At 37.8% G+C, this 23,391-nt stretch overlaps 1 protein-coding gene across 1 annotated transcript in view; it reads left to right on the top strand.

The window, feature by feature from the left end:
- Positions 1-23,391, top strand: part of DPH6 (diphthamine biosynthesis 6) — a 206,008-nt gene that overhangs the window by 138,187 nt on the left and 44,430 nt on the right. Inside the window, exon 6 of the mRNA XM_043471408.1 lies at positions 13,017-13,078. Coding sequence (XP_043327343.1) covers positions 13,017-13,078 — 62 coding nt within the window. The remainder of the gene's footprint in view (positions 1-13,016; positions 13,079-23,391) is intronic.

Raw genomic sequence — 23,391 nt, 5'->3', positions numbered from 1 at the left:
TTTAATTCTTTTTTTCTTTTTTTCTTTCTGCTTCATTTATTTCCACCATTCTATCTTGCACCTCATTTATCCTGTCTTCTGCCTTAGTTATTCTACTGTTGGTTCCCTCCATAGTGTTTTTGATCTCAGTTACTGCGTTATTCCAGAGAAGGCAATGGCTACCCACTCCAGTGTTCTTGCCTGGAAATTCCCAGGGACTGGGGAGCCTGGTGGGCTGCCATCTATGGGGTCGCACAGAGTCGGACATGACTGAAGTGACTTAGCAGCAGCATTGCATTATTCATTATTAATTTACTCTTTTTTATTTCTTCTAGATTCTTGTTAGACTTTTCTTGCATCTTCTCAATCCTTGTCTCCAGGCTATTTTCTGTAACTCCATTTTGTTTTCAAGATTTTGGATCATTTTTACTATCATTATTCTGAATTCTTTTTCAGGTAGACTCCCTATCTTCTTCTCTTTTGTTTGGTTTGGTGGGCACTTAAATGTTCCTTTACCTGCTGAGTATTTCTCTGCCTTTCATCTTGTTTAATTGCTGTGTTTGGGGTGGCCTTTCTGTATTCTGGCAGTTTTTGGTTCCTCTTTATTGTGGAGGTTTCTCCCTGTGGGTGGTGTTGGACGAGTGACTTGTCAAGGTTTCCTGGTTTCACCGGCTTGCGTCGGTGTTTTGGTGGATGGAGCTGGATTTCTTCTCTCTGGAGTGCAATGAAGTGTCCAGTGTTGAGTTTTAAGGTGTGTGGGTTTGGTGTGACTTTTGGCCACCCGTATTTTTGTGCTCAGGGTTATGTTCCCGCTTTGTTGGAGGATTAGCATAGTATGTCTTGCTCTGGAACTTGTTGGCTCTTGGGTGGAGCTTGGTTTCAGTGTGGGTATGGAGGCTTTTGGTTGAGCTTTTGTCGTTTGATGGTCCCTGTAGTCAGGAGTTTTCTGGTGTTCTCAGGTTTTGGATTTAGGCCTCCTGCTTCTGGCTTTTAGTCTTATTCTTATAGTAGCCTCAAGACTTCTCCATCCTTACAGCTCCAATGATAAAACATCTAGGTTAATGATGAAAAGTTTCTCCATAGTGAGGGATACCCAGAGACGTTCACAGAGTTATGTGAAGAAGAGAGGAAGGAGATAGAGGTGACCAGGAGAAGAATAGGGGGAATCCAAAGGGAGAGACCAGTCTAGCCAGTAATCAATTCCCTATTTGTGTCCACAGTCTGGAACACTCAGAGAGGTTCATGGAGTTCCATAGCAAAGAGAAGAGGGAGGAAGGAGATACAGGTGACCAAGAGGAGATTAGGGGCAGTCAAAAGGAGAGAGACCAATCTAGCCTGTGGTCAGTTCACTAAGTTTCCTCTACAGCCCGGAACACCCAAAGAGATTCACAGAGTTAAGTAGAGAAGAGAAGGGAGAGGGAGGAAATAGAGGGGACCTGGGAGAGAAAAAGGAGAGTCAAAAGGGGAGAGAGCAGTCAAGATAGTAATCACATTCCTAAGTTAAAATGGGTACTGATTTTGGTTTCTTAAAGGTACAGACTTGATAACAAATACCAAAAAGCAAAGATTAAAAATCTAGAGTAGATGTTAGACTCTCAAAAATACAATATTAGAAAAACAAAACAAAATCACCAAAGTTATATAAAAAATATGAAATTTGCTTTAAAAATAGGGTCCTTTTTTTCCAAGGTAATAGTAGGTTTAAAAATGAAAATTAAAGGAGTAATAAAGAACGTAAAAATTTTAAAAATTTTAAAATGATAATAGTAAAATATGTCTAGGAATTCCTCTGGTGCTGTTGTGGGCAGTGTGTGGTCAATTCAGTATTCATATTCAACATATTCATATTCAATTCATATTCAACTATATGAATAGTTCCTTGTTCCAGCTTATATTTCTTCTCAGGGTCTATAGGTCCCTTCCAATGTAGCCAGTGCTAACTACAGTGTTTTAATCTGTTGCACCTGTCACTTCCAAAGCTGTTGCCTCTTCTTTCTTTATTTTGGCCTCCTCTGTTTGCAAATCTCTTCAGTATCTAACTTCCACCTTGACACAAGGGGGCGAAGGTGGTAATTTATTTAGGCTCACTTGCTCAGTCGTGCTGCGGGGAGGGAGGAACACTGCATACAAATATCACTGACGTATGTGGGGAGTGCTCACGGTGTCTGGATCACACTGGGTTTGCCCCCACTCACGGCATGTGTGCTTTTCCGGTCTACACTACTCAGACTCGAGGTTGCTCTGCCGGGGAACTGTCTAAAGTGGGCCCTGGCTTGCGTGCACTTCCCAGATCTACGCCACTCAGGTTCAGGTTCTCAGGCACTCCACAAAGGCACAGACTCAGTTAGGCCTGCGTTTTGTGCCCGTCCCAGGTCCGAGCAGCTCAGGCGCCCAGGAGCATGGCAGGAGTACTCTTCCCAGCCACTCAGTGTCCTGGGTGCGCAGCAGGAACACCGTCTCAGGTGTGCCGTTGTCTCTTCTGGGGTGCTGATCCCTGGCTGCAACCCTCCTGATGAATGTCAACCGTCCAGGATTCCAGGAAGACTTGGTTAGCAACTGGGAGCCTGCTCGCAGTTTGGTAGGGGATGCTGTCTCTGGGGCCAAGTTTGCCCCTTGCCTTCAGGCTCTGACTGTCACCCGCCTACCTCCCTGTCTCCAGTGGGGGATAGACCGGTCCACAGCCAGCTAACTCTCCTCTGGTATTCGCTCAGTCCTTTTATTCTGTGAGCAGCCCAGCAGTGCCTTAGGTTAGAGCTTTTTGTGGGAAAGTTCTCTCTCACTCTCTCCTCTTTTTTTTTTTCCTCTCTGGCTATCCCACAGTTTGGGTTACTATCTCATGTTAGCTCCCTCAGATTGCCTTCAGGGCATTCAGGCCTGGTCCTTACCCTAACCACTGCAGCCCGTGCCTCCCTGTTCAGCCACCGCTTTCTGGTGGTGAATGCGAGTGTCTAGGCTACTTCTTCACTGGGAGTTGCAGTTAAGCGCATAATCTGTAGGTTTTATTTATTTTTTCCTCCTGGTTATGTTGTCCTCTGAGATTCCAAAACTCCCCACAGACCCGCCGGTGAGAGGGTTTCCTGATGTTTGGAAACTTCTCCTCTTTTAAGAGTCCCTCCCCAGGATGGGTCTCTGTCCCTAACTCTTTTGTCTCTCTTTTTATCTTTTATATTTTGTCCTACCTCCTTCTGAAGACAATGGGCTGCCTTTCTGGGTGCCTGGTGTCCTCCGTGAGTGTTCAGAAGTTGTTTTATGGTATTTGCTCAGCGTTCAAATGATCTTTTGATGAAGTTGTGTGGGAGAAAGTGGTCTCCCCATCCTATTCCTCCGCCATCTTAGGACTGCCCCCCAAAAGCTTTAAAGTTTTATTTATTCTAATTGTTTCAGCTCCATAGACTTTTCAGTGCTTATCCTGGGAATAAATTAATTGAAAATATTTCTCTGAATACATGAAAATCTTGAAATAATCAACTAATTTTTACCACAGTATTCTTCTATGATGAATATGGGTTCATCTGGAAAAAATGTTCCCAATGTGACTTATGTTTACATATTTTACTGACTCTTATCTAAAGCCAAGCCAAATCACTTTACTGGTATGTCATGGAATACAGCCATCTTTGAAATGAGATATAACAGATATTTCTCTAATAGTTCAGACCTGGAGCCTGATGATTTTGCAGTGAATTAAAAGACTGCAAGGAAAATGGGAAGACTCTGGATTTGATCTTTCAGTACCCACCTATATAAAACCATGTGCTCTTAAAATACTTTTTATGCATTTTAGATAGGCATTTACTCCCAGATCTTTTTTGAGAACACAAAACATAAATTCATAGATTCAGTCATGAAAGACTGAAAGCATTATAAACATCACTGTGAATTAAGAATGAACAGAATACAAAATAGTTCAGAACTGAAGTTGTGGGGCTGTACTACCAAGGGTCAGGAAATAGGCAAAAGTAGTTGGACAATCATAGCCCTGTGGGAAAACAGACTGGAAGTGCCCTCTATGAGGGAGAACCTGAAAAAGATAAAAATAAAGCATCCATTAGAGAAAAAGCAATCAGTTCGAAAACTAAATCACTCAAAATGAAACAGCAACAGTATGATGTGAAAAATAAACAATTAGAAATTTTGGCAGTGACATATAGTCATTTAAAAAACAAAATATTCAGTGGGCAGAATAAACTCTAGATGAACCAAGTCAAAGAGAAAATGAGTGAAGCAGAAAAAAATAACTCACCCAGAAGACAATTCGTAGGTCGGAAAGATCCCCTGGAAAAGGGAATGGATAGCCACTCCAGTATTCTGCCTAGACAGTTTCATGGACAGAGGAGTCTGGAGGGCTGTAGTCTATGGAGGTCACAAAAAGCTGGACATGACTGAGTGACTAAAACTTTTCTGTGGTTTTGAATGTGTGTTAAAAATTACCAGTGATTACTGAAAGAGTAGAAATCCGGCATACAGCTTTCTAATCAGCCGAGAAAACAGACAAAACACTGTTTTGATCTTTTTTTTTTTTTTTATGAGGCAGAAAATAGCGAAGGAAAAATGATATATAAAGTTTAATATAACAAGAAGTCCACAATAAGGTGACAGAAACAGTCCAGAAAAAAAAACTGTAGAATATAAAAATAAAATATTTAAGCTCAATTCTGTGAACTTGTATTTATAAGATAGAATAAAATTTTTCAAACCCTGGTTATGTGTAAATCAGAAAAATGTTAACAAAAGAAAGCTGATATTATAATGTTGATAAATAGAATGTATGATAAAAGTCATATGTGGAGATGAAAAGCCTACCACTTCTTGATAAAGGAATAAAACTCTCAAAAGTTTTAGAAATTATGAATTTGTATGTAACAACTTACATCTCAAGCGTATAAAACAAAACTGACAGAATTATAACAAACTATTAAGAGAAAAATAGTACTGAGAGGTTATACCACCTCTCTATTTTAAATAATAGTTCATGTATATAAAATATTAGTAAGGTCATAGAAGATTTGAACAGCAGAATTAACAATTAAGGTCACGATTTTGTGTGTTTAAGTATAAAATCTTATTTTGCAAAACTAAGACCATGGCATCCGGTCCCATCACTTCATACCAAATAGGTGGGGAAACAATGGAAACAGTGAGAGACTTTATTTTCTTGGGCTCCAAAATCACTGCAGATGGTGACTGCAGCCATGAAATTAGAAGATGCTTGCCCCTTGAAAGAAAAGCTATGACTACCCTAGACAGCATATTAAAAAGCAGAGACATTACTTTGCCAACAAAGGCCCCTCTGGTCAAAGCTATGGTTTTTCCAGTAGTCATGTATGGATGTGAGAGTTGGACTATAAAGAAAGCTGAGTGCCGAAGAATTGATGCTTTTGAACTGTGGTGTTGAAGAAGACTCTTGAGAGTCCCTTGGACAGCAAGGAGATCCAGCCACTCCATGCTAAAGGAAATCAGTCCTGAATATTCATTGGAAGGACTGATGCTGAAGTTGAAGAACTGACTCATTGGAAAAGACCCTGATGCTGGGAAAGACTGAGGGCAGGAGGAGAAGGGGATGACAGAGGATGAGATGGTTAGATGGCATCACTGACTTGATGAACATGAGTTTGAGACAAACTCCGAGAGTTAGTGATGGACAGGGAAGCCTGACGTGCTGCAGTCCATAGGGTCACAAAGAGTCGGACACAACTGAGTGACTGAACTGAACTTGCTCTCAACAGATCCACTTTCCAAGCATAGATGGGGCATTTATAATATTTAATTATCTATAAGTCATGAAGGAACTTTACCAAATTTTGAAGAATTATTGTATAAAGATATAGTCTTGACCATATGCAGTCAAATTAAAAGGAAAAAGAGTAGTAGAAATAAACAAACATGTTTGACACATGAGTAATCTTAAGTAACAATAAATGTGACAAAATATTGACAACTGAATGACAACAAATGCACCACTTTCAAATCTTTTGGGATACAGCTAAATTGGTATTTAAAACCTATTTAAAAAAATAAGAAATATGTTAATATAAATGAATCAAATGTTCAAATCAAGAATCTAGAATAAATAAATACTGAATAAATGTAAATAGAAGCAAGGAAGTAATAAAAGTAAGAGTAAAGTTTATGAAATTGAAAGTTGGAAAAAATAGTAAAATCAGCAAAAAACTGGCACCTTGATGAAACTCCCCAAGTTGCCACATATGTGATGAAATCTATCTAAAGTAAAAGACCAATCACCAATAAAGTCTTCTACCCCTATGTGAATTCATGAAATAAAGAGACTTTGTTTGGAGATGTTTCAGTGTTATTAAGAAAAGATGATGAGTAGTCTATTAGAAAAATGGTCGAAGAATATGAAGAGTCATTTCACAGTAAAAAATAAAAATTATAAATCTGGCTGCAAATTTCTGAAAAACATGTTCCGCTGCAATCATACAAGAGTTGCTATTAAGTCACCAGTTAGTGTCCAACTCTTTGCAGCCCCATGGACTGTAGCATGCCAGGCTTCCTTGTCCCTCATCATCTCCTGGAGTTTGGCCAGGTTCATGTCCATTGCATCAGTGATGCCATCCAAGCAACTCATCCTGTTACCCTGTTTTCCTCCTACCTTCAGTCTTCCCCAGCATCCGGGTCTTTTCCAATAAGTCACCTGTTCTCCTCAGGTGGCCAAAGTATTGGAGCTTCAGCATCAGTGCTTCCAATAAGTATTCAGGGTTGATTTCCTTTAGAATTGACTGTTTGATCTCCTTGCTGTCCAAGGGACTCTCTGGAGTCTTCTCCAGCACTACAGTTTGAAAGCATCAATTCTTCGGCACTCTACCTTCTTTATGGTCCAACTCTCACATCTGTACACAGCTACTGGAAAGACCATAGCCTTGACTATATAAACCTTTGTCAGCAAAGTGATATCTTTGCTTTTTAACACAGTCTATGTTTGTCATAGCTTTCCTGCCAAGAACCAACCGTCTTCATCTTCATGGCTGCAGTCACCATCCACAGTAATTTTAGAGCCCAAGAAGAAGAAATCTGTCACTGCTTCCACCTTTTCTCCTTCTATTTGCCATGAAGTAATGGGGCTGGATGCCATGATCTTAGTTATTTTAATATTTAGTTTTAAGGTGGCTTTTAACTCTCCATCTCCCATTTACTCTTACATACAAGAGTTGTTGTTCAGTTGCTCTGTTGTGTCCAACTCTTCGTGACCCCTGTACTGCAGCACATCAGGCTTCCTGTCCTTCACCATTTCCTGGAACTTGCTCAAACTCATGTCCATTGAGTCAGTGATTCCATCCAACCATCTCATCTCTTGTCGTCCCCTTCTCCTGCCCTCAACCTTTCCCAGCATCAGGGTCTTTTCCAGAGAGTTGGCTCTGCATCAGGAGGCCAAACTATTGGAGCTTCAGCTTCAGCATCAGTTCAGTTCAGTTCAGTCACTCAGTCATGGCTGACTCTTTGCGACCCCATGAACCTGAGCATGCCAGGTCTCCCTGTCCATCACCAACTCCCGGAGTCCACCCAAACCCATGTCCATCGAGTTGGTGATGTCATACAACCATCACATCCTCTGTCGTCCCTTTCTCCTCCTGCTCTCAATCTTTCCCAGCATTAGGGTCTTTTCAGATGAGTCAGCTCTTCGCATCAGGTGGCCAAAGTATTGGAGTTTCAGCTTCAACATCAGTCCTTCCAATGAATATTCAGGACTGATCTCCTTTAGGATGGACTGGTTGGATCTCCTTGCAGTCCAAGGGACTCCTAAGAGTCCTCTCCAACACTACAGTTCAAAAGCATCAATTCTTCAGTGCTCAGCTTTCTTTATAATCCAACTCTCACATCTATACATGTCCACTGGAAAAACCATAACCTTGACCAGATGGACCTTTGCTGGCAAAGTAATGTCTCTGCTTTTTAATATGCTATCTAGGTTGGTCATAACTTTCCTTCCAAGGAGTAAGCATCTTTTAATTTCATGGCTGCAATCACCATCTGCAGTGATTTTGGAGCCCAGAAAAATAAAGTCCGCCACGGTTTCCACTGTTTCCCCATCTATTGGCATGAAGTGATGGGACCAGATGCCATGATCTTAGTTTTCTGAGCTTTAAGCCAACTTTTTCACTCTCCTCTTTGAGTTTCATCAAGAGGCTTTTTAGTTCTTCTTCACTTTCTGACATAAGGCATCCGTCCTTCCAATGAATATTCAGGGTTGATTTCCCTTAGGATTGACTGGTTTAATTTCCCTGAAGTCCAAGGGACTCTCAAGAGTCTTCTTTGAAAGGTACACAATTAAAAATACCTAGAAAATAAATATTTTTGTATCCAAATAGCAAAAGTCTTAAATTTAATAATATCGATAATTGGTGAAGATGTTGGAGAACACAGCTCAGTAGATATGTACAAAATATGTATAAAATTTGGTGTCTTTCATGCTATATAACATCAGAGTTTAAGTATAATCATGAAAACAGCAAAGAAATCTTAGCCAATGAAGTATAGATGTAAACATCCTTAACCCAATTTAGGAAAGCACTATAGTCTGGCAATTGAAAGCCTGAACTGTACAGCTGGATTGCCTACATTTGAATCTTGATGTTTATCTGTTGGTAGTGGGTGATCTTTGAGTCACTAAGCTTCTCTGTGCCTCAATTTTCTCGTATGTTAAACAGGGACCATAATAATACCACTTATTGCACTATGAGAATTCAGTAAAGCACTTGCACATAGTGTCTTGCACATAGTACTATATAATTTACATATTTTAAAAATATGTCCACTGGTGGTGCAGTGGATTAGAATCTGCCTGCTAATGCAGGAGACATGGGTTCAGTCCTAGGTCTGGGGAGATTCCCCATGCCAGAGCAACTAAACCCACATGCCGCAACTTCTGAGCCTGCATGCTACAATTACTGAAGCCCACACACCTAGAGCCTGTGCTCTATCAACAAGAGAAGCCACCAGAGTGAGAAGCCCGAGCACTGCAACGAGTAGCCCCTCTTGCTATAACTAGAGAAAGGCTGTATAAAGCAGCAAAGACCCAGCACAGCCCAAAATAAATAAATATATAAAATTTAAAATAAATTTCACAAGGAAAAATATTTTCTAGCATGTGTTAATTAACAAACTTTCTCTTGATGAACTAGCATAAATATCATTGTACCACTAGAAGTTATAGCCTCTGGAGTTATGGCTTCTGATTAGAGTCCTTTAGTTGCCAACTAACCATCTCTGGGGCTTCCCTGGTGGCTCAAGGCCTTAAAAAATCCACCTGAAATGCAGGCCTGGGTTCGACCCCTGGGTTGGGAAGATCCCCTGGAGGAGGGCATTGCAACCCACTCCAGTGCAGACTAAGACAGACACTTGTATATTTCATTGGTTTTGCAAAATATTTTAAAGTAAGTTATAGGCAGCATGACAGATTTGCATGTGTATGGAGATGCATACAAATCCTAAAAGATGATGCTATGAAAGTGCTGCATTCAATATATCAGCAAATTTGGAAAACTCAGCAGTGTCCACAGGACTGGAAAAGGTCAGTTTTCATTCCAATCCCAAACAAAGGCAATGCCGAAGAATGCTCAAACTACTGCACTATTGCACTCATCTCACACACTAGTAAAGTAATGCTCAAAATTCTCCAAGCCAGGCTTCAGCAATACGTGAACCGTGAACTTCCAGATGTTCAAGCTGGTTTTAGAAAAGGCAGAGGAACCAGAGATCAAATTGCCAACATCTGCTGGATCATTGAAAAAGCAAGAGAGCTCCAGAAAAACATCTATTTCTGCTTTATTGACTATGCTAAAACCTTTGACTGTGTGGATCACAATAAACTGTGGAAAATTCTGGAGATGGGAATACCAGACCACCTGACCTGCTTCTTGAGAAACCTGTATGCAGGTCAGGAAGCAACACTTAGAACTCGACAAGGAACGACAGACTGGTTCCAAATTGGGAAAGGAGTATGTCAAGGCTGTATATTGTCACCCTGCTTATTTAACTTATATGCAGAGTACATCATGAGAAACGCTAGGCTGGAAGAAGCACAAGCTGGAATCAAGATTTCCGGGAGAAGTATCAATAATCTCAGATATGTGGATAACACCACCCTTATGGCAGAAAGTGAAGAAGAACTAAAGAGCCTCTTGATGAAAGTGAAACAGGAGAGTGAAAAAGTTGGCTTAAAGCTCAACATTCAGAAAACTAAGATCATGGCATCTGGTCCCATCACTTCATGGCAAATAGATGGGGAAACAGTGGCTGATTTTATTTTTTGGGGCTCCAAAATCACTGCAGATGGTGATTGTAGCCATGAAATTAAAAGACGCTGACTCCTTGAAAGGAATAACATGGGCTTCCCTGGTGGTTCAGAGGGTAAAGTGTTTGCATGCAATGCAGGAGCCCTGGGTTCGATTCCTGGGTCTGGAAGATCCCCTGGAGAAGGAAATGGCAACCCACTCCAGTACTCTTGCCTGGGAAATCCAATGGACCCGAGAAGCCTGGTAGGCTACAGTCCACGGGGTCGCAAAGAGTCAGGCACGACTGAGAGACTGAACTGAACGGATGGAGATGCTGTGTTTGGCAGAGGTAGGGAAAGGATTCCACAAACAATACTTTACCCATAAATAAGAGATAAAATTTTAACACTCCAGCTATGGTAACTGAAAGTAAATTCTACATATGTTGAATATCTAAATGTGAATACAAAGTTTTAAAACTTTGAAAGGAAAATATATTATTTCCTCACATTATTTCCTTGGGGAAGGAAAGAATTTATTACAAAACAAAGGAAAAACATTTTTAAGTAACCATTCTTTTTGCTACTATAAGGTTAAATTTTTTATGTTTATCAAAAGAGCTTCCCCCAATAGAAAAGTGTAATAACAAGCCACTGGTTAGAAAAATATTTACTGTGCCCATAATGATGAAGAATTAGCATTCAGAATATATCAAGAACAATGAATCATCAAATAAAAGGTAAAACAGCATTTAAAGAACCAAATGATTTTAATAAGCAGTTCACAGAAGTGATAACCTGAATGAATGGGCAATGAAATATGGAAAAGTGCTTATTTTTAATAGTAATCATGAGGTAAAAATTAATACAAATATCCAAAACATTTTTTATATGTCTATGTATATCAGATTGGCAAAGATGAAAAATCTGATATTAAACTTTTCATATTATGGGAACTAGGGATTTATTTCCTTGATGGTGAAAGTAGGAAGTAACAATACTTGTTTGGAGAGCAATTTGGCAATATATAGTAGACTTGAAGATTACATATAGATATAAATATATATATAATAGCAATTATATAATAGTTTTTCTATATTATCATGGTAATTTTACATAAATGCATATTTACTGCAGCATAGAAAGTTCTTCCTAGTAGAAAAACAGACATTAGAAATGTCATTGCCCAGCTGTCCACCTACTGGAAAATGGACATGTAAACTCCATAATGAAATAGAATAGTAAAGATGGATGGACCAGAGCCACAGTAATCAATACAAATAAAGCTCTCATTAACAATGGGAACTGGAAAAAAACAAGTTATCATTCATGTTAAAATTTGATATACATGAACAACATCAAATACTGTTTTGGACATGTACACTTGTAATAAAATTTTAAAAGCATAGTTAGGAAATACTTGATAAAAGTGATTATTCATGTTGAAAGACTAGGGAAAATAGATTAATTAGGGGTAGATATACTGTGAAATTCTATTATGTTGATGGTGTTTATTTCTTGAAGTTGTGGAGGAAATATGGCAAGATATTAATGTTTATTAAATCTGAGTGATGATTACATAGGTGTTTCTCTCAAAATATTTCATTTACTTATTTATTTTAAACTTTGAAAAGTGGTCTACATGAATAGAGACTAGAATAAGTCAGTGATTACTTCATCAATGTGTTTACCTAGCCAACTGAAATTTTGCATTTAGTGAACACACCACAAGAATAAGGGTGCCAGGAAGGGAGTTGACTCAGTCTACCTAGTGCTACTAGTTTGAGTTGTTTGCTTTGGCTTTACTATATAGGATTCCTTAATCTTTATCTGACTTCTCTTTTATTATTCTGTATGTGATTATAACAAATATCATGTTACCAAAACAGGCAGCCAACTAGAAGCAGAAAATTGTTACTCAGTTTGTATACTCAATAAGCTAAATGTTTTAAACCAATTAAATGTAAAAATAGCATATTTAAATAAACTTAAGCTGCTACAAATATTATGGATGTAAATATCTAAAATGAGTTCATTCATTTCGTAGCTGAATTGTGGCATGTGTTTTTTTTCCCTTGGAAGATTAGTTTTGGAATGTAGGAAGAGTTCATATTGTCCACAGTTGTCTACCTATACCCCATCACTCACATAAACTCTGCTATTATCAGTTGGAACACTTTCATCAGAGATTATGCACATGCTACTGGTACTGTAATGATTTTTCAGAGTGTTTCTTTTTTTCTTAGAAAACACTGTCACACAAGTGGTCATTAAAATAAGCTGTCATTTAATTTGGTAGTATTTCTGTTCATATGTTATTAAGTGAATTAATTATATAGGCTTACAGTCTACCACTCTCTTGTTTTCTACTTTTATTCTCCAAATAAGTTTGAAATTTATACAAAATAGGTGTGTCAGAAAAATTCTCACTGTTTTCTCCGTAAGTAAAAACAAATTATAATAATTAAAATGCCTTGGATTTAAATTTCATATCTTTGAAATTATAGTTTTTTTTCTTATCCTAATTACAGTTCCTCAAAAATGAAAAAGGGATTGAAAACAATGGATCTGGTAGTTGATGAAGTGCAATTAAAATGAATTGGAATGAAACTTATTTTTCAGGAGCAAGAAAAGCAGTTACCCAAGGGGAATAGAAAAATAAATACTAGCAAAGTAAATTTTGCTTTAGGATCAGAGCAACTTAAAATACATATACACTAGGCAAAGAGGAACCAAGGGAATGGAAATGTGTTTTTAAACCTCCAGTTTAATAGTTACATAAAAAATATTTGACCTTTCTTGGCAGGTTTAGATCCAGATAAGCATCTTGGAAAAACCTTGGATCAAATGGAGCCCTATCTCTTAGAGGTAAGAATTTAGAGTATTTATCAAAATACAGGCTTCTAAAGGAGGAAAATAAATAATGCCATGATATGCTGGTTATACAATCAATTTTTAGAAATTCTCAGATACATTGATGATACAACTTTGTGAAAAAATTAAACCTCTGATGGGTATGAAAGTGTTTAAAATTAATTACAAAAGTTATGACTACTTTGTTGAGCTTGCTAAAAGAATAATTAAGTAAGCTATATTAAAAAGGAAATTGTTTGTCAAAAAGTTTACTTTTATTTTCCCTGGTAACTGAGACAGTGAAGAATCTGCCTGCAATGCAAGAGACCTGGGTTTAATCCCTGGGCCAGGAAGATCCCCTGGAGAAGGGAATGGCAGCCCACTCCATTAGTCTTGCCTGGAAAATTCCATGGACAGAGGAGCCTGGCAGCCTGCAGTCCATGGGGTTGAAAAGAGTTGGACTCGACTAAGTGACTGACACTTTCACTTTCAAAGTACAGTCCCTGAGGGTCTCCATGATCAGGTGCATTTCCATCAGAAATGGAAGAGGAAATTTCCTTTAGAGATTATCTAATCTAACCTCTTTTCTTTTACCAATTAGGAAATTAACTTGCCGAGTAGTAAACAAATTATCCCAAGGCTTCAGGTTACAACTGTTTATCATTGTCAAAGTCTAAATGTGTTTTAAATATTAAAGAAAGATCTTGCTATTTTTACTCTATTAACTGTATTATATTTTATTAGAGTTAGGGGTCAAATGTTAGTATTAGTATGGCAATTCTGAAATAACGAGAATAGTGTAACTTGGATTTTTGAAATTTTACAGTTACAAACAATGAAAAAGAAAATCACCCTACTTCTGTGAAAGAAGTGAACTCCTCTATTAAGTTACCATTTTTACCTCCCGTGTTCTTCATCAAATTGTCTTGGACACTGTTAATGCCAATGCTGTAATATGAACTGTTAGCAGTTATACCTGTCGGTAACTGTATGTGTTTCACTTTTTTCTTTCAGATATTTGATTATTTTATGGCTTATCATTATGTACCAAATGCTTAGAAATCCCTAAAATACTCATTTCTTGTTTTACTAAGCATTATGCTTGTACTTAGTCACTCAGTTGTGTCTGACTGTTTGCAACCCCATGGACTGTAGCCTACCAGGCTCCTCTGTCCATGGAATTTTCCAGGCAAGAATACTGGAGTGGGTTTCCATGCCCTCCTCCAGGGAATCTTCCCACCCAGGGATCAAACCTAGGTCTCCTGCATTGCAGGCAAATTCTTGGCTGTGCCACCAGGAAAGCCCAAGAATACTAGGGTGGGTAGCTATCCCTTCTCTAGGGGATCTTCCTGACCCAGGAATTCACCCAGGCTCTCCTGCATTACAGGTAGATTCTTTACCCAGCTGAGCTACCATGGAAGCCCACCAGGGAAGCCCCTTATTAAGCATTATTAAGCACCTAACATGTGCTAGGAAAATCAATTCAGTTCAGTTCAGTCACTCAGTCATGTCTGACTCTTTGCGACCCCATGAACTGCAGCACGCCAGGCCTCCCTGTCCATCACCAACTCTCGGAGTTTACCCAAACTCATGTCCATTGAGTCGGTGAAGCCATACAACAATCTCATCCTCTGTCATCCTCTTCTCCTCCCGCCTTCAATCTTTCCCAGCATCAGGGTCTTTTCCAATGAATGACGTAAATAGTAAAAGATTTGGAAGTGAGCTAGGAAAAGATTTGAAAATGAGCTAGGAAAATAATAAAAGATTAAAATTGAAATGATTGTATAATTGTGACAAATTATTTTGATTTCTGGATAATTTGATATTATTTATTTAAGTCTATCTGATGGACATGGTTGCTTTCCATGCCCCTCTGATAGGACTCTTTTCATAGTAATTTGTTCTATGCCCAGCGTATCTATGTTCACATCTATTCACTACCATCAGGCTAAATTTTGCTTCTATAAAAGCAGTGTAAATAAATAATGTAATTAAACTTATGAGGGTAAAAGAAAGGGAACTTCAGAGATAGGAGACTGGAGTTTTGGCAAAAGATGCTTCTAAAACTTGAAGTTGTGAGGTCAGGTTTCAAGCATGTGTAGATTATTTTTAGAAAAGACAAGTAAAGCTTCAGGATTACCATGATGTTGATTGTGAATTAACCTGTGTGTTACCATAAGATGTTTAAACACAGAAATTATTTTATTCTACTTCAGCAAGTTCCTCACAAGCCTGTCAGTCTTACATTTCACTAGAAAAATTCTCTACCCATTCTCCATAATGACCATTTTATTCCCTCTCTGCTCCTCAAGTTTCAAATCCCTTCATATTTTACTGTCAATGTACCAGTGGTAGCAAAGTGCTGAATGAATAAAAGAACCATTGAAATAAATTAAAAATACAGGGACACAAAATAATAATACATTTGCAAGGACATAGACAAAAGATACACATGGAATACTTTTAAATATTTGCCTGTGATATGGAAAAGGGGATAAGGAATAGAGATAAATGGGAATTTTTATTTTTTATTTACTGAAGTTTAGTTGATGTGCAGTATTATATGTTATAGATGTACAATGTAGTGATTCACAGTTTTTAACAGTTATACTCCATTTACAGTTATTCTAAATAATATTGACTATATTTCTTGTACTTTTTAATATATCCCATAGCTTATTTTATATGATAGTTTGTAGCTCTTAATTGTCCACCACTATGTTGCCCATCCCCCATCCCTTTTCTCATTGATAAATAAATGGAAATTTAAAAAATAACAACATAAGGGACTTCTCTGGGGTTCAGTAGCTAACACTGCACACCCAGTGCAGGGGGCCCAGGTTCCGTCCCTGGTCAGGTAATTAGATGCTGCAACTTAAGTCCCTGCATGCCATACCAAAGATCAAAATTCTGTGTGCTGCAACCAAGACCTGGCACAGCCAAACAAATAAATAAGATAAATATTTTTTAATAAGACGTAAGAATACCTATTACTGCAAATTTGCAACATGATGAAGTATAAGGTAGCAAAAAAAAAAAGCATAGTTCTTCTGCCCCATGATGCATGTTGCTAACGTCTTGGTGTATTCCCTGATTTTTATTTCCTGAGCTTTTGTTGTACACTCAAGTTCATATCATTAAATACTTGTACGTATTGTATTTGCACAATTTGGTTCAACTATACATATAGTTTGTCTCCTTTTTTCCTCATAGTGTTATGATGTGTTTACTTCCCCACAAAACTAAATCTACTTTGAAAACACATTAATTAATGGCTGTGTAGATTCCATCATATTCATGTTCTACATATGAATATATTCTTTTTGGGGATATTTATCTCTATTTGGTTGGTACAAAAGTAATTGCAGTTTTGCATTGTTGAACTTTTCCATTTGATTGGAATACTTCTTAAATGTGATTATACTATACATCATTTTCATGCACGTCTTACTTTATGTTTTTTTGCTAATGACTTGATGTGTATTTTATATTTATTTTATACTATAGAAATGATGTTAGACAAAAAGCAAATACAAGCAGTTTTTTTATTCAAGTTCAAAATGGGTCATAAAGCAGGGAGGCAGCTCTCAGTATCGATGCATTTGGCCCAGGAACCGCTAATGAGCACACAGAGTAGTGGCGGTTCCAGAGGTCTTGCAAAGGAGAAGGGAGCTCGACGGTGAGGAGTCATGGTCACTGTTTGGTGATCTGCTGCCCACCTGATCCACTACAGCTTTCTGAATCCTGGTGAAACCATTATATCTGAGAAGTATGCTCAGCAGATCCAATGAGATGCACCAAAAACGGCAGTGCCTGCAGCTAGCATTGGTCAACATAATGGGCCCAATTCTTCTCCACAACAATGCCTGACCACATGTGACACAACCAATGCTTCAAAAGGTGAACAAATTGGGCTAAGAAGTTTTGCCTTATCCACCACATTCACCTGACCTCTCACCAACCAGCTACCACTTCAAGCATCTCCACCACTTTTTGTAGGGAAAATGCTTCCACAACTAGCAGGAGGCAGAAAATGTTTTTCAAGAGTTTATCAAATCCCAAAGCATGGCTTTTTATGCTACAGGAATAAACAAACTTCTACCTCATTGGCAAAAATGTGTTGATTGTAATCGTTTCTATTTTAATTAATAACAATGTGTTTGAGTCTAGTTATAATGATTTAAAATTCATGGTCTGAAACCACAGTTACTTTTTCAACAACCTAATAAGTTATTAAAAAGTTATTTCTTTTTAAATTATTATAAATAATATTCTGATTATTATCTTTCCAAGTAAATCTTCATGTATATTTCTGATTATTACTTTCTTTAGATAAATTCCTAGGAATCATAATTTCTGGATCAAAAAATAAAACTTCAAGGCTTATACATTTACTACTCTAAATTAACTATTAGCCATTGCTTCTTAAATTTCTTCAAGTTCCTAAATTATTATCTGATACATGAACAATGGATTAAAAAATTATTTTATCTTTTGTGCTTTTTCCCCCAGGATTATTTTCTCATTTTTCAAAAAAGGAGATGAATTTTAATATAAAATTACATCAAATTTTAAAAGCTTTGGACTGCTCTTTAAATGCTTTTGAAGAGTATTCCTATTTTTGTGATATTTTACAATGTTTGTTGAACTCAGTCTTTCAAATGATTTTCATACTTTGCTATGTAAACAACCCTATGAGTCTTTCTTGCCTTTTACTTATTTCATCATCTCACTTTCATGTCTTCTGGTTGATTTTTACCTCTATGTCTTTGTATTACTTAATGATTTCCCTCAAATTTAGCACTATTTATTGATTTCTCACTCTAGATTATGCAGATTTAGCTCTTTACTCCCTTTGTCTCCATCAAATAAATGTGTGTACCCTTTTCCTTATTCCATCTTCCCATGTTATACTGCAATTCTGGTTGTATGAATAGTCAGTGTTTAAATGACAATAACTATAAAAACTCAAAACACTGCCTCATTCAGTAGTAGACTCTGATAGTAAACCTTTCCTGTATTGTTGTTCAGTCTCCCAGTCATATCCAATTCTTTGTGACTCCATGGACTGCAGCACACCAGGCCTCCCTGCCCCTCACCATCTCCTGGAGTTTGCCCAGGTCCATGTCCATTGCATTGGTGATGCCATCCAGCCATCTCATCCTCTGATACCCTGTTCTCCTTCTGCCCTCAGTTTTTCCCAGTATCAGAGATTTTTCCAGTGAATCGACTGTTTGTATCAGGTTACCAAAATACTGGAACTTCAGCTTTAGGATCAGTCCTTCCAGTGAGTACTCAAGGTTGATTTCCTTTAAGATTGACTGCTTTGATCTCCTTCCTGTCCCAGGGACTCTCAGAAGTCTTCTCCAGCACCACAGTTTGAAGGCATCGATTCTTTGGTGTTCTGTCTTCTTTACAGTCCAGTTCTCACAACCATACGTGACCACTGGAAAGACCAAAGCCTTGACTATATGGACCATTGTCAGCAGAGTGATGTCTCTGCTCTTCAACACACTGTCTATGTTTGTCATAGCTTTCCTGCCAAGAACCAATTGTCTTCTGTTTTCATGGTTGCAGTCACCATCCACAGTGATTTTAGAGCCCAAGAAGAGGAAATCTATCACTGCTTCCACCTTTACCCTTCTATTTGCCATGAAGTGCTGGGGCTGGATGCCATGATCTTAGTTTTTTTAATATTTAGTTTTAAACCAGCTTTTTCACTCTCCTCTTCCACCCTCATCAAGAGGTTCGTTAGTTCCTCTTCACTCTGCCAGTAGAGTGATATCATCCGCATATTGAGGTTGTTAATGTTTCTCCCAGCTATCTTGATTCCAGTTTGTAACTCATCTAGTCCAGCATTTCTCATGATGTGCTCAGAGTATAGATTAAACAAACAGGGTGACAGCAGACAGCCCTGCCGTACTTCTTTCTCAATCCTGAACCAATCAGCTGGTCGATACAAGGTTCTTAACTGTTGCTTCTTGATCCTCATATATTTTCATGTGAATTATAATTGTCTTGCTTTATTCATTTATTCAGTATGCTATGTACTAATCACTAATTCAGTGCTTTACTCACTGACAGTTTCTTAGTCTCTTAGCCAGGTGTTCAGACATACTAAATAGTTTTTAAGTTTCCTCTCCCTGAAGTCTTTTCCAGGGCCTTATGACCTGATGTATATAATTTGGATCAGTTTCATTCTATGCCTGTTACAAGGCTGTCATCCTTCATCTTCTCATAATCCAAGAGATCCCTTTACCTTTCTTCTTTGTTAGATCCCTTGTTTCCTGGATTCAGTGTCTTTCTTTATCTTTGTTTCCATCTCATTTTTGTGAAGCACATTCTTTTTAAGGGAGAGTCCACAGGACTCTTTGAGACAGTATACATATCTGTAAATGTCTTCATTCTTTCCTTTCATTTGATTGGTTCTTTAGCAAGTCATAAATTCTGTTTTAGGAATATTTTCCCTTCCAGATCTTGATAGTATTGCTTCATTCCCTTGCAGCTTGGTATGCTGTTGAGAAGCCCAAAGTCATTCTTATTCCTGACTCTTTATATGCAACCTTACTTATTTCTCTCTCCATCTCCTCTGTGTAAGAGTATGTAAGACACTTCTTTTGCACCAAGAATTTTAAAGTCTTATGTGCTGTGTCTTAGGCATGAATGTTTTTATCCATTGTGCTTAGACAGGAAGGGTTTTCAGCTTGAAAATTTCAGTTCTGGGAAATTTTCTTGAATTATTTCACTGGTGTTTACCTACCCTTTCTTTTCTTTTTGTGGTTCAGTCACTCAGTCATGTCCAACTCTTTACAACCACATGGACTGCAGCATGCCCAGGCTTCCCTGTCCTTCACCATCTCCCGGAGTTTGCTCAAATTCATGTCCATTGAACCCGTGATGCCATCCAACCATCTAGCCCTCAGTCATCCCCTTCTCCTCCTGTCTTCTATTTTTCCCAGCATCAGAGTCTTTTCCAATGAGTCAGCTCTTCACATCAGGTAGCCAAAGTATTGGAGCTTCAGCATCAGTTCTTCCAATGAATATTCAGGGTTGATTTCCTTTAGGATTGACTGGTTTGATCTCCTTGCAGTTCAAGGGACTCTCAAGAGTCTTCTCCAACACCACAGTTCAAAAGCATCAATTGTTTGGCACTCGGCCTTCTTCATGGTCCAACTCTCACATCTGTACATGACTACTGGAAAAACCATAGCTTTGACTATATGGACCTCTGTGGACAAAGTAATGTCTCTGCTTTTTAATACTGTCTAGCTTTGTCATCGCTTTTCTTCCAAGGAGTAAACATCTTTTAATTTCATGGCTGCGGTCACCATCTGCAGTGATTTTGGAGCCCAAGAAAAAAATGTCTACCACTGTTTGCATTGTTTCCCCACCTAGTTGCCATGAAGGTGATGGGACCGGATGTCATGATCTTAGTTTTCTGAATGTTGAATTTTAAGCCAGCTTTTTCACTCTCCTCTTTCACCTTCATCAAGAGGCTCTTTAGTTCTTCTTCACAGTGTGCAAAGAGGGTAGTATCATCTGTATATCTGAGGTTATTGATATAACCGGTTGACTCCCCACAGTCTTGATTCCAGCTCATGCTTCATCTAGCCCGGCATTTTGCATGATGTACTCTGCATATAAGTTAAATAAGCAGGGTGACAATGTACATGCTCGACGTACTCCTTTCCCAGTTTTGAACCAGTCCCAATTTTGCTTCTTTGGATTCTTATTATTTAGATGTTCCTTGAACTTCTAACTTTTCTCTTAATTTTCATCCACATCACTTTATTCTTTCTGGAAGAATTTCACAATTTTACACTTAAACTTTTAGTTAAATTTTTTCATATTTTATTTTTAATTTCTAAAAGCACATTTTTGTTCTCTGAATGTTTTTTTTTAATCTGTAATACTTTATCCTTAAATAATTTTTCTTCTCTCCTTCGTAGTCAGTCTTTTCCTTTGTCTATTTTGATCTCTATCTTTCATCTTATAGATGTTTCTGCTAATCTTTGGTGTTCTACTCACATTTAAGAGTGGAGACCTAAAAGTTTTATTGCAAGCCCTAAGTATGTGGATGGAGCTTTGTGACCTTGAGTTTCACTGGAAGGGAGTATATATGGGTCATTTAATCTGAGCTGGTTATACTCCAAAGAAAATGATTCTCCAGCCTCCTCTTAACGTGAAGACATGCTGCAGGTTTTTGTTGTTGTTGTTGGAGTTGACAAGGAAAATGGCTAGAGGTCTTAGAATCTTGTGTGCATATATTAACTGAATCTCTCTATTTTTGTTATAGTACCTTTGTCCTCAGCTGTGTCTTGTTTCTCCCAGGTTAGTTCATTTGTTTTCCCTTTGCAGAGAATAAACCTTCAGTGTTCTGACAGGGTCAAGTAGAGGTGGTTGTCAGCCTATAGGGAAAGGATCTAGGGGAATGCTCTTCAGCCATAAAAATTGTGAAAGGATGCCATTTGCAGTAACACACTTGGACCTAAAGATTATACGAAGTGAAATAAGTCAAAAAGACAAATACCATATGATATAACTTATATGTGGGATCTAAAATATGATACAGATGAACTTATGTACAAAATAGAAACAGACTCTCGACAGAGAATAGACTTGTTGTTGTCAAGGGGGAGGGCTGGTGGAGGAGGGATGGATTGGAAATTTCAGATTAGCAGATAGAAAGTAGTTTATATAGAATGGATAAACAACAAGGTCTTACTATATAGCAGAGGGAACTATATTCAACATCCAGTGGTAAACCATAATAGAAAATAAAATGAAAAAGATTGTAGCATATGTATAACTGAACCACTTTTTTGCACACTAGAAATTAACACAACATAGTAAGTCAACTATACTTCAATAAAATAAAGAATTTTTAAGTCTCTAAAAAAAAAAGAAAGAAAGGATCTAGGGAATCTGACTGCTTGTTAAACAGACTGCCTATCTATCCCTCTTATTTTGGTTTCCTTTTCACATTTTCCCTTTACTTCCAGAAGTAACTGGTGTCATCAATCCCTTACTTTATTGCTTTAGAGTAAAGAGTTAATTTCCTGTATAAATTGGGTCAGTCCTTTGCATGCTGTCCTGTTGGCTTAGGTTCCAGTGTTCTTGATTCTGTTGCTTGCTCTCTGATTTTCTCCATCTTTTTTGAATTTATGCCTTTTTATGAAATACCTTCCATGGAAGTTTTAGAAGCGGGTGGGAGTAGGTGCGTGGATTCAATTCACTATCTTTACCAGCAGTGGTTACTCTTTAATCAAGAGATTAAAGGTTACTCTTTAATCAGTGATTACTCTTTAATCAAGAGATCATCCAAGTAAAAGTTGTTTGCTAAATGGAAGGTGAAATCATATTATATTATATAAAAATGTTGAATATGTAGATCTGGTTACTTTTTCCAGAACTATTCACATAGAATTGGGAAATCTGACTTCTAGTCTTGAGTCAAAGGTAAGCAGATATGTATTGACTAAGGAGTATACTGCTCAGCTGGCTGCTATAAGAGCTAAAGCAGGATACTAATGCTAACGTCAAGCTTAAAGCTCTATTTCAAGTTCTCTTTTATATGAGTTAACTTGTCTTCCTTATGAGTTTGACAGAAGAACAATTTACAGTCCCAGCTACCTATCACTTAACAACGCAAAAGACAAAGAATTTCACTAAAGTTGATTTGATGTTGTGAGTGAGAGACAGAACTTTAAGCCTTATTCCCTACACTGCTGAACTTATGGAAAGGAAAACCTATAACTGACCTTGAAAGTTAAGAGAAAGGTAGAATATCCTTGAGAGGAAATTTTAAATTTTCAATATAACAGAGTTGGAAGGATATGTGGAGCTTTAGTAAGGCTGAGATGTTCAGTGACTCTTATAATTTACAAGAAGTATTAAAATGTTGTTCAGTCCCTAAGTCATGTCTGACTCTTTGTGACCCCATGAACTGCAGCATGCCAGGCTTCCCTGTCCTTCACTATCTCTTAGAGTTTGCTCAAACTCATGTTCATTGAATCAGTGAGGCCATAGTCTAGGTTTAAGAGGGAGAGGACATATGTATACCTATGACTGATTCATGTTGATGTATGGCAGAAACTAACACATATTTTAAAGCAATTATCCTCCAATTAAAAATATAATGAAAACTGTTAAATTAAAAAATGTACTCTAAGATAGTATAAAATATGTACCAAAGAATTTCAAAGAAAACATTGTATGTTGTTGAGAGAATTCTGAATAAATTGAGAGGTAAATTGACAGCCATACTGGACTTTAAGAATGGGGATAGAACTTTTGACTGGCTGGCTTGTTTGGAATATGTCTTAAGT

Source organism: Cervus canadensis, chromosome 6 (genome assembly GCF_019320065.1).
Source record: "Cervus canadensis isolate Bull #8, Minnesota chromosome 6, ASM1932006v1, whole genome shotgun sequence".
NCBI lineage: Eukaryota > Metazoa > Chordata > Mammalia > Artiodactyla > Cervidae > Cervus > Cervus canadensis.
Note: the sequence above shows the minus strand (reverse complement) of the source record. Positions and strands in the feature narration are given on the sequence as shown.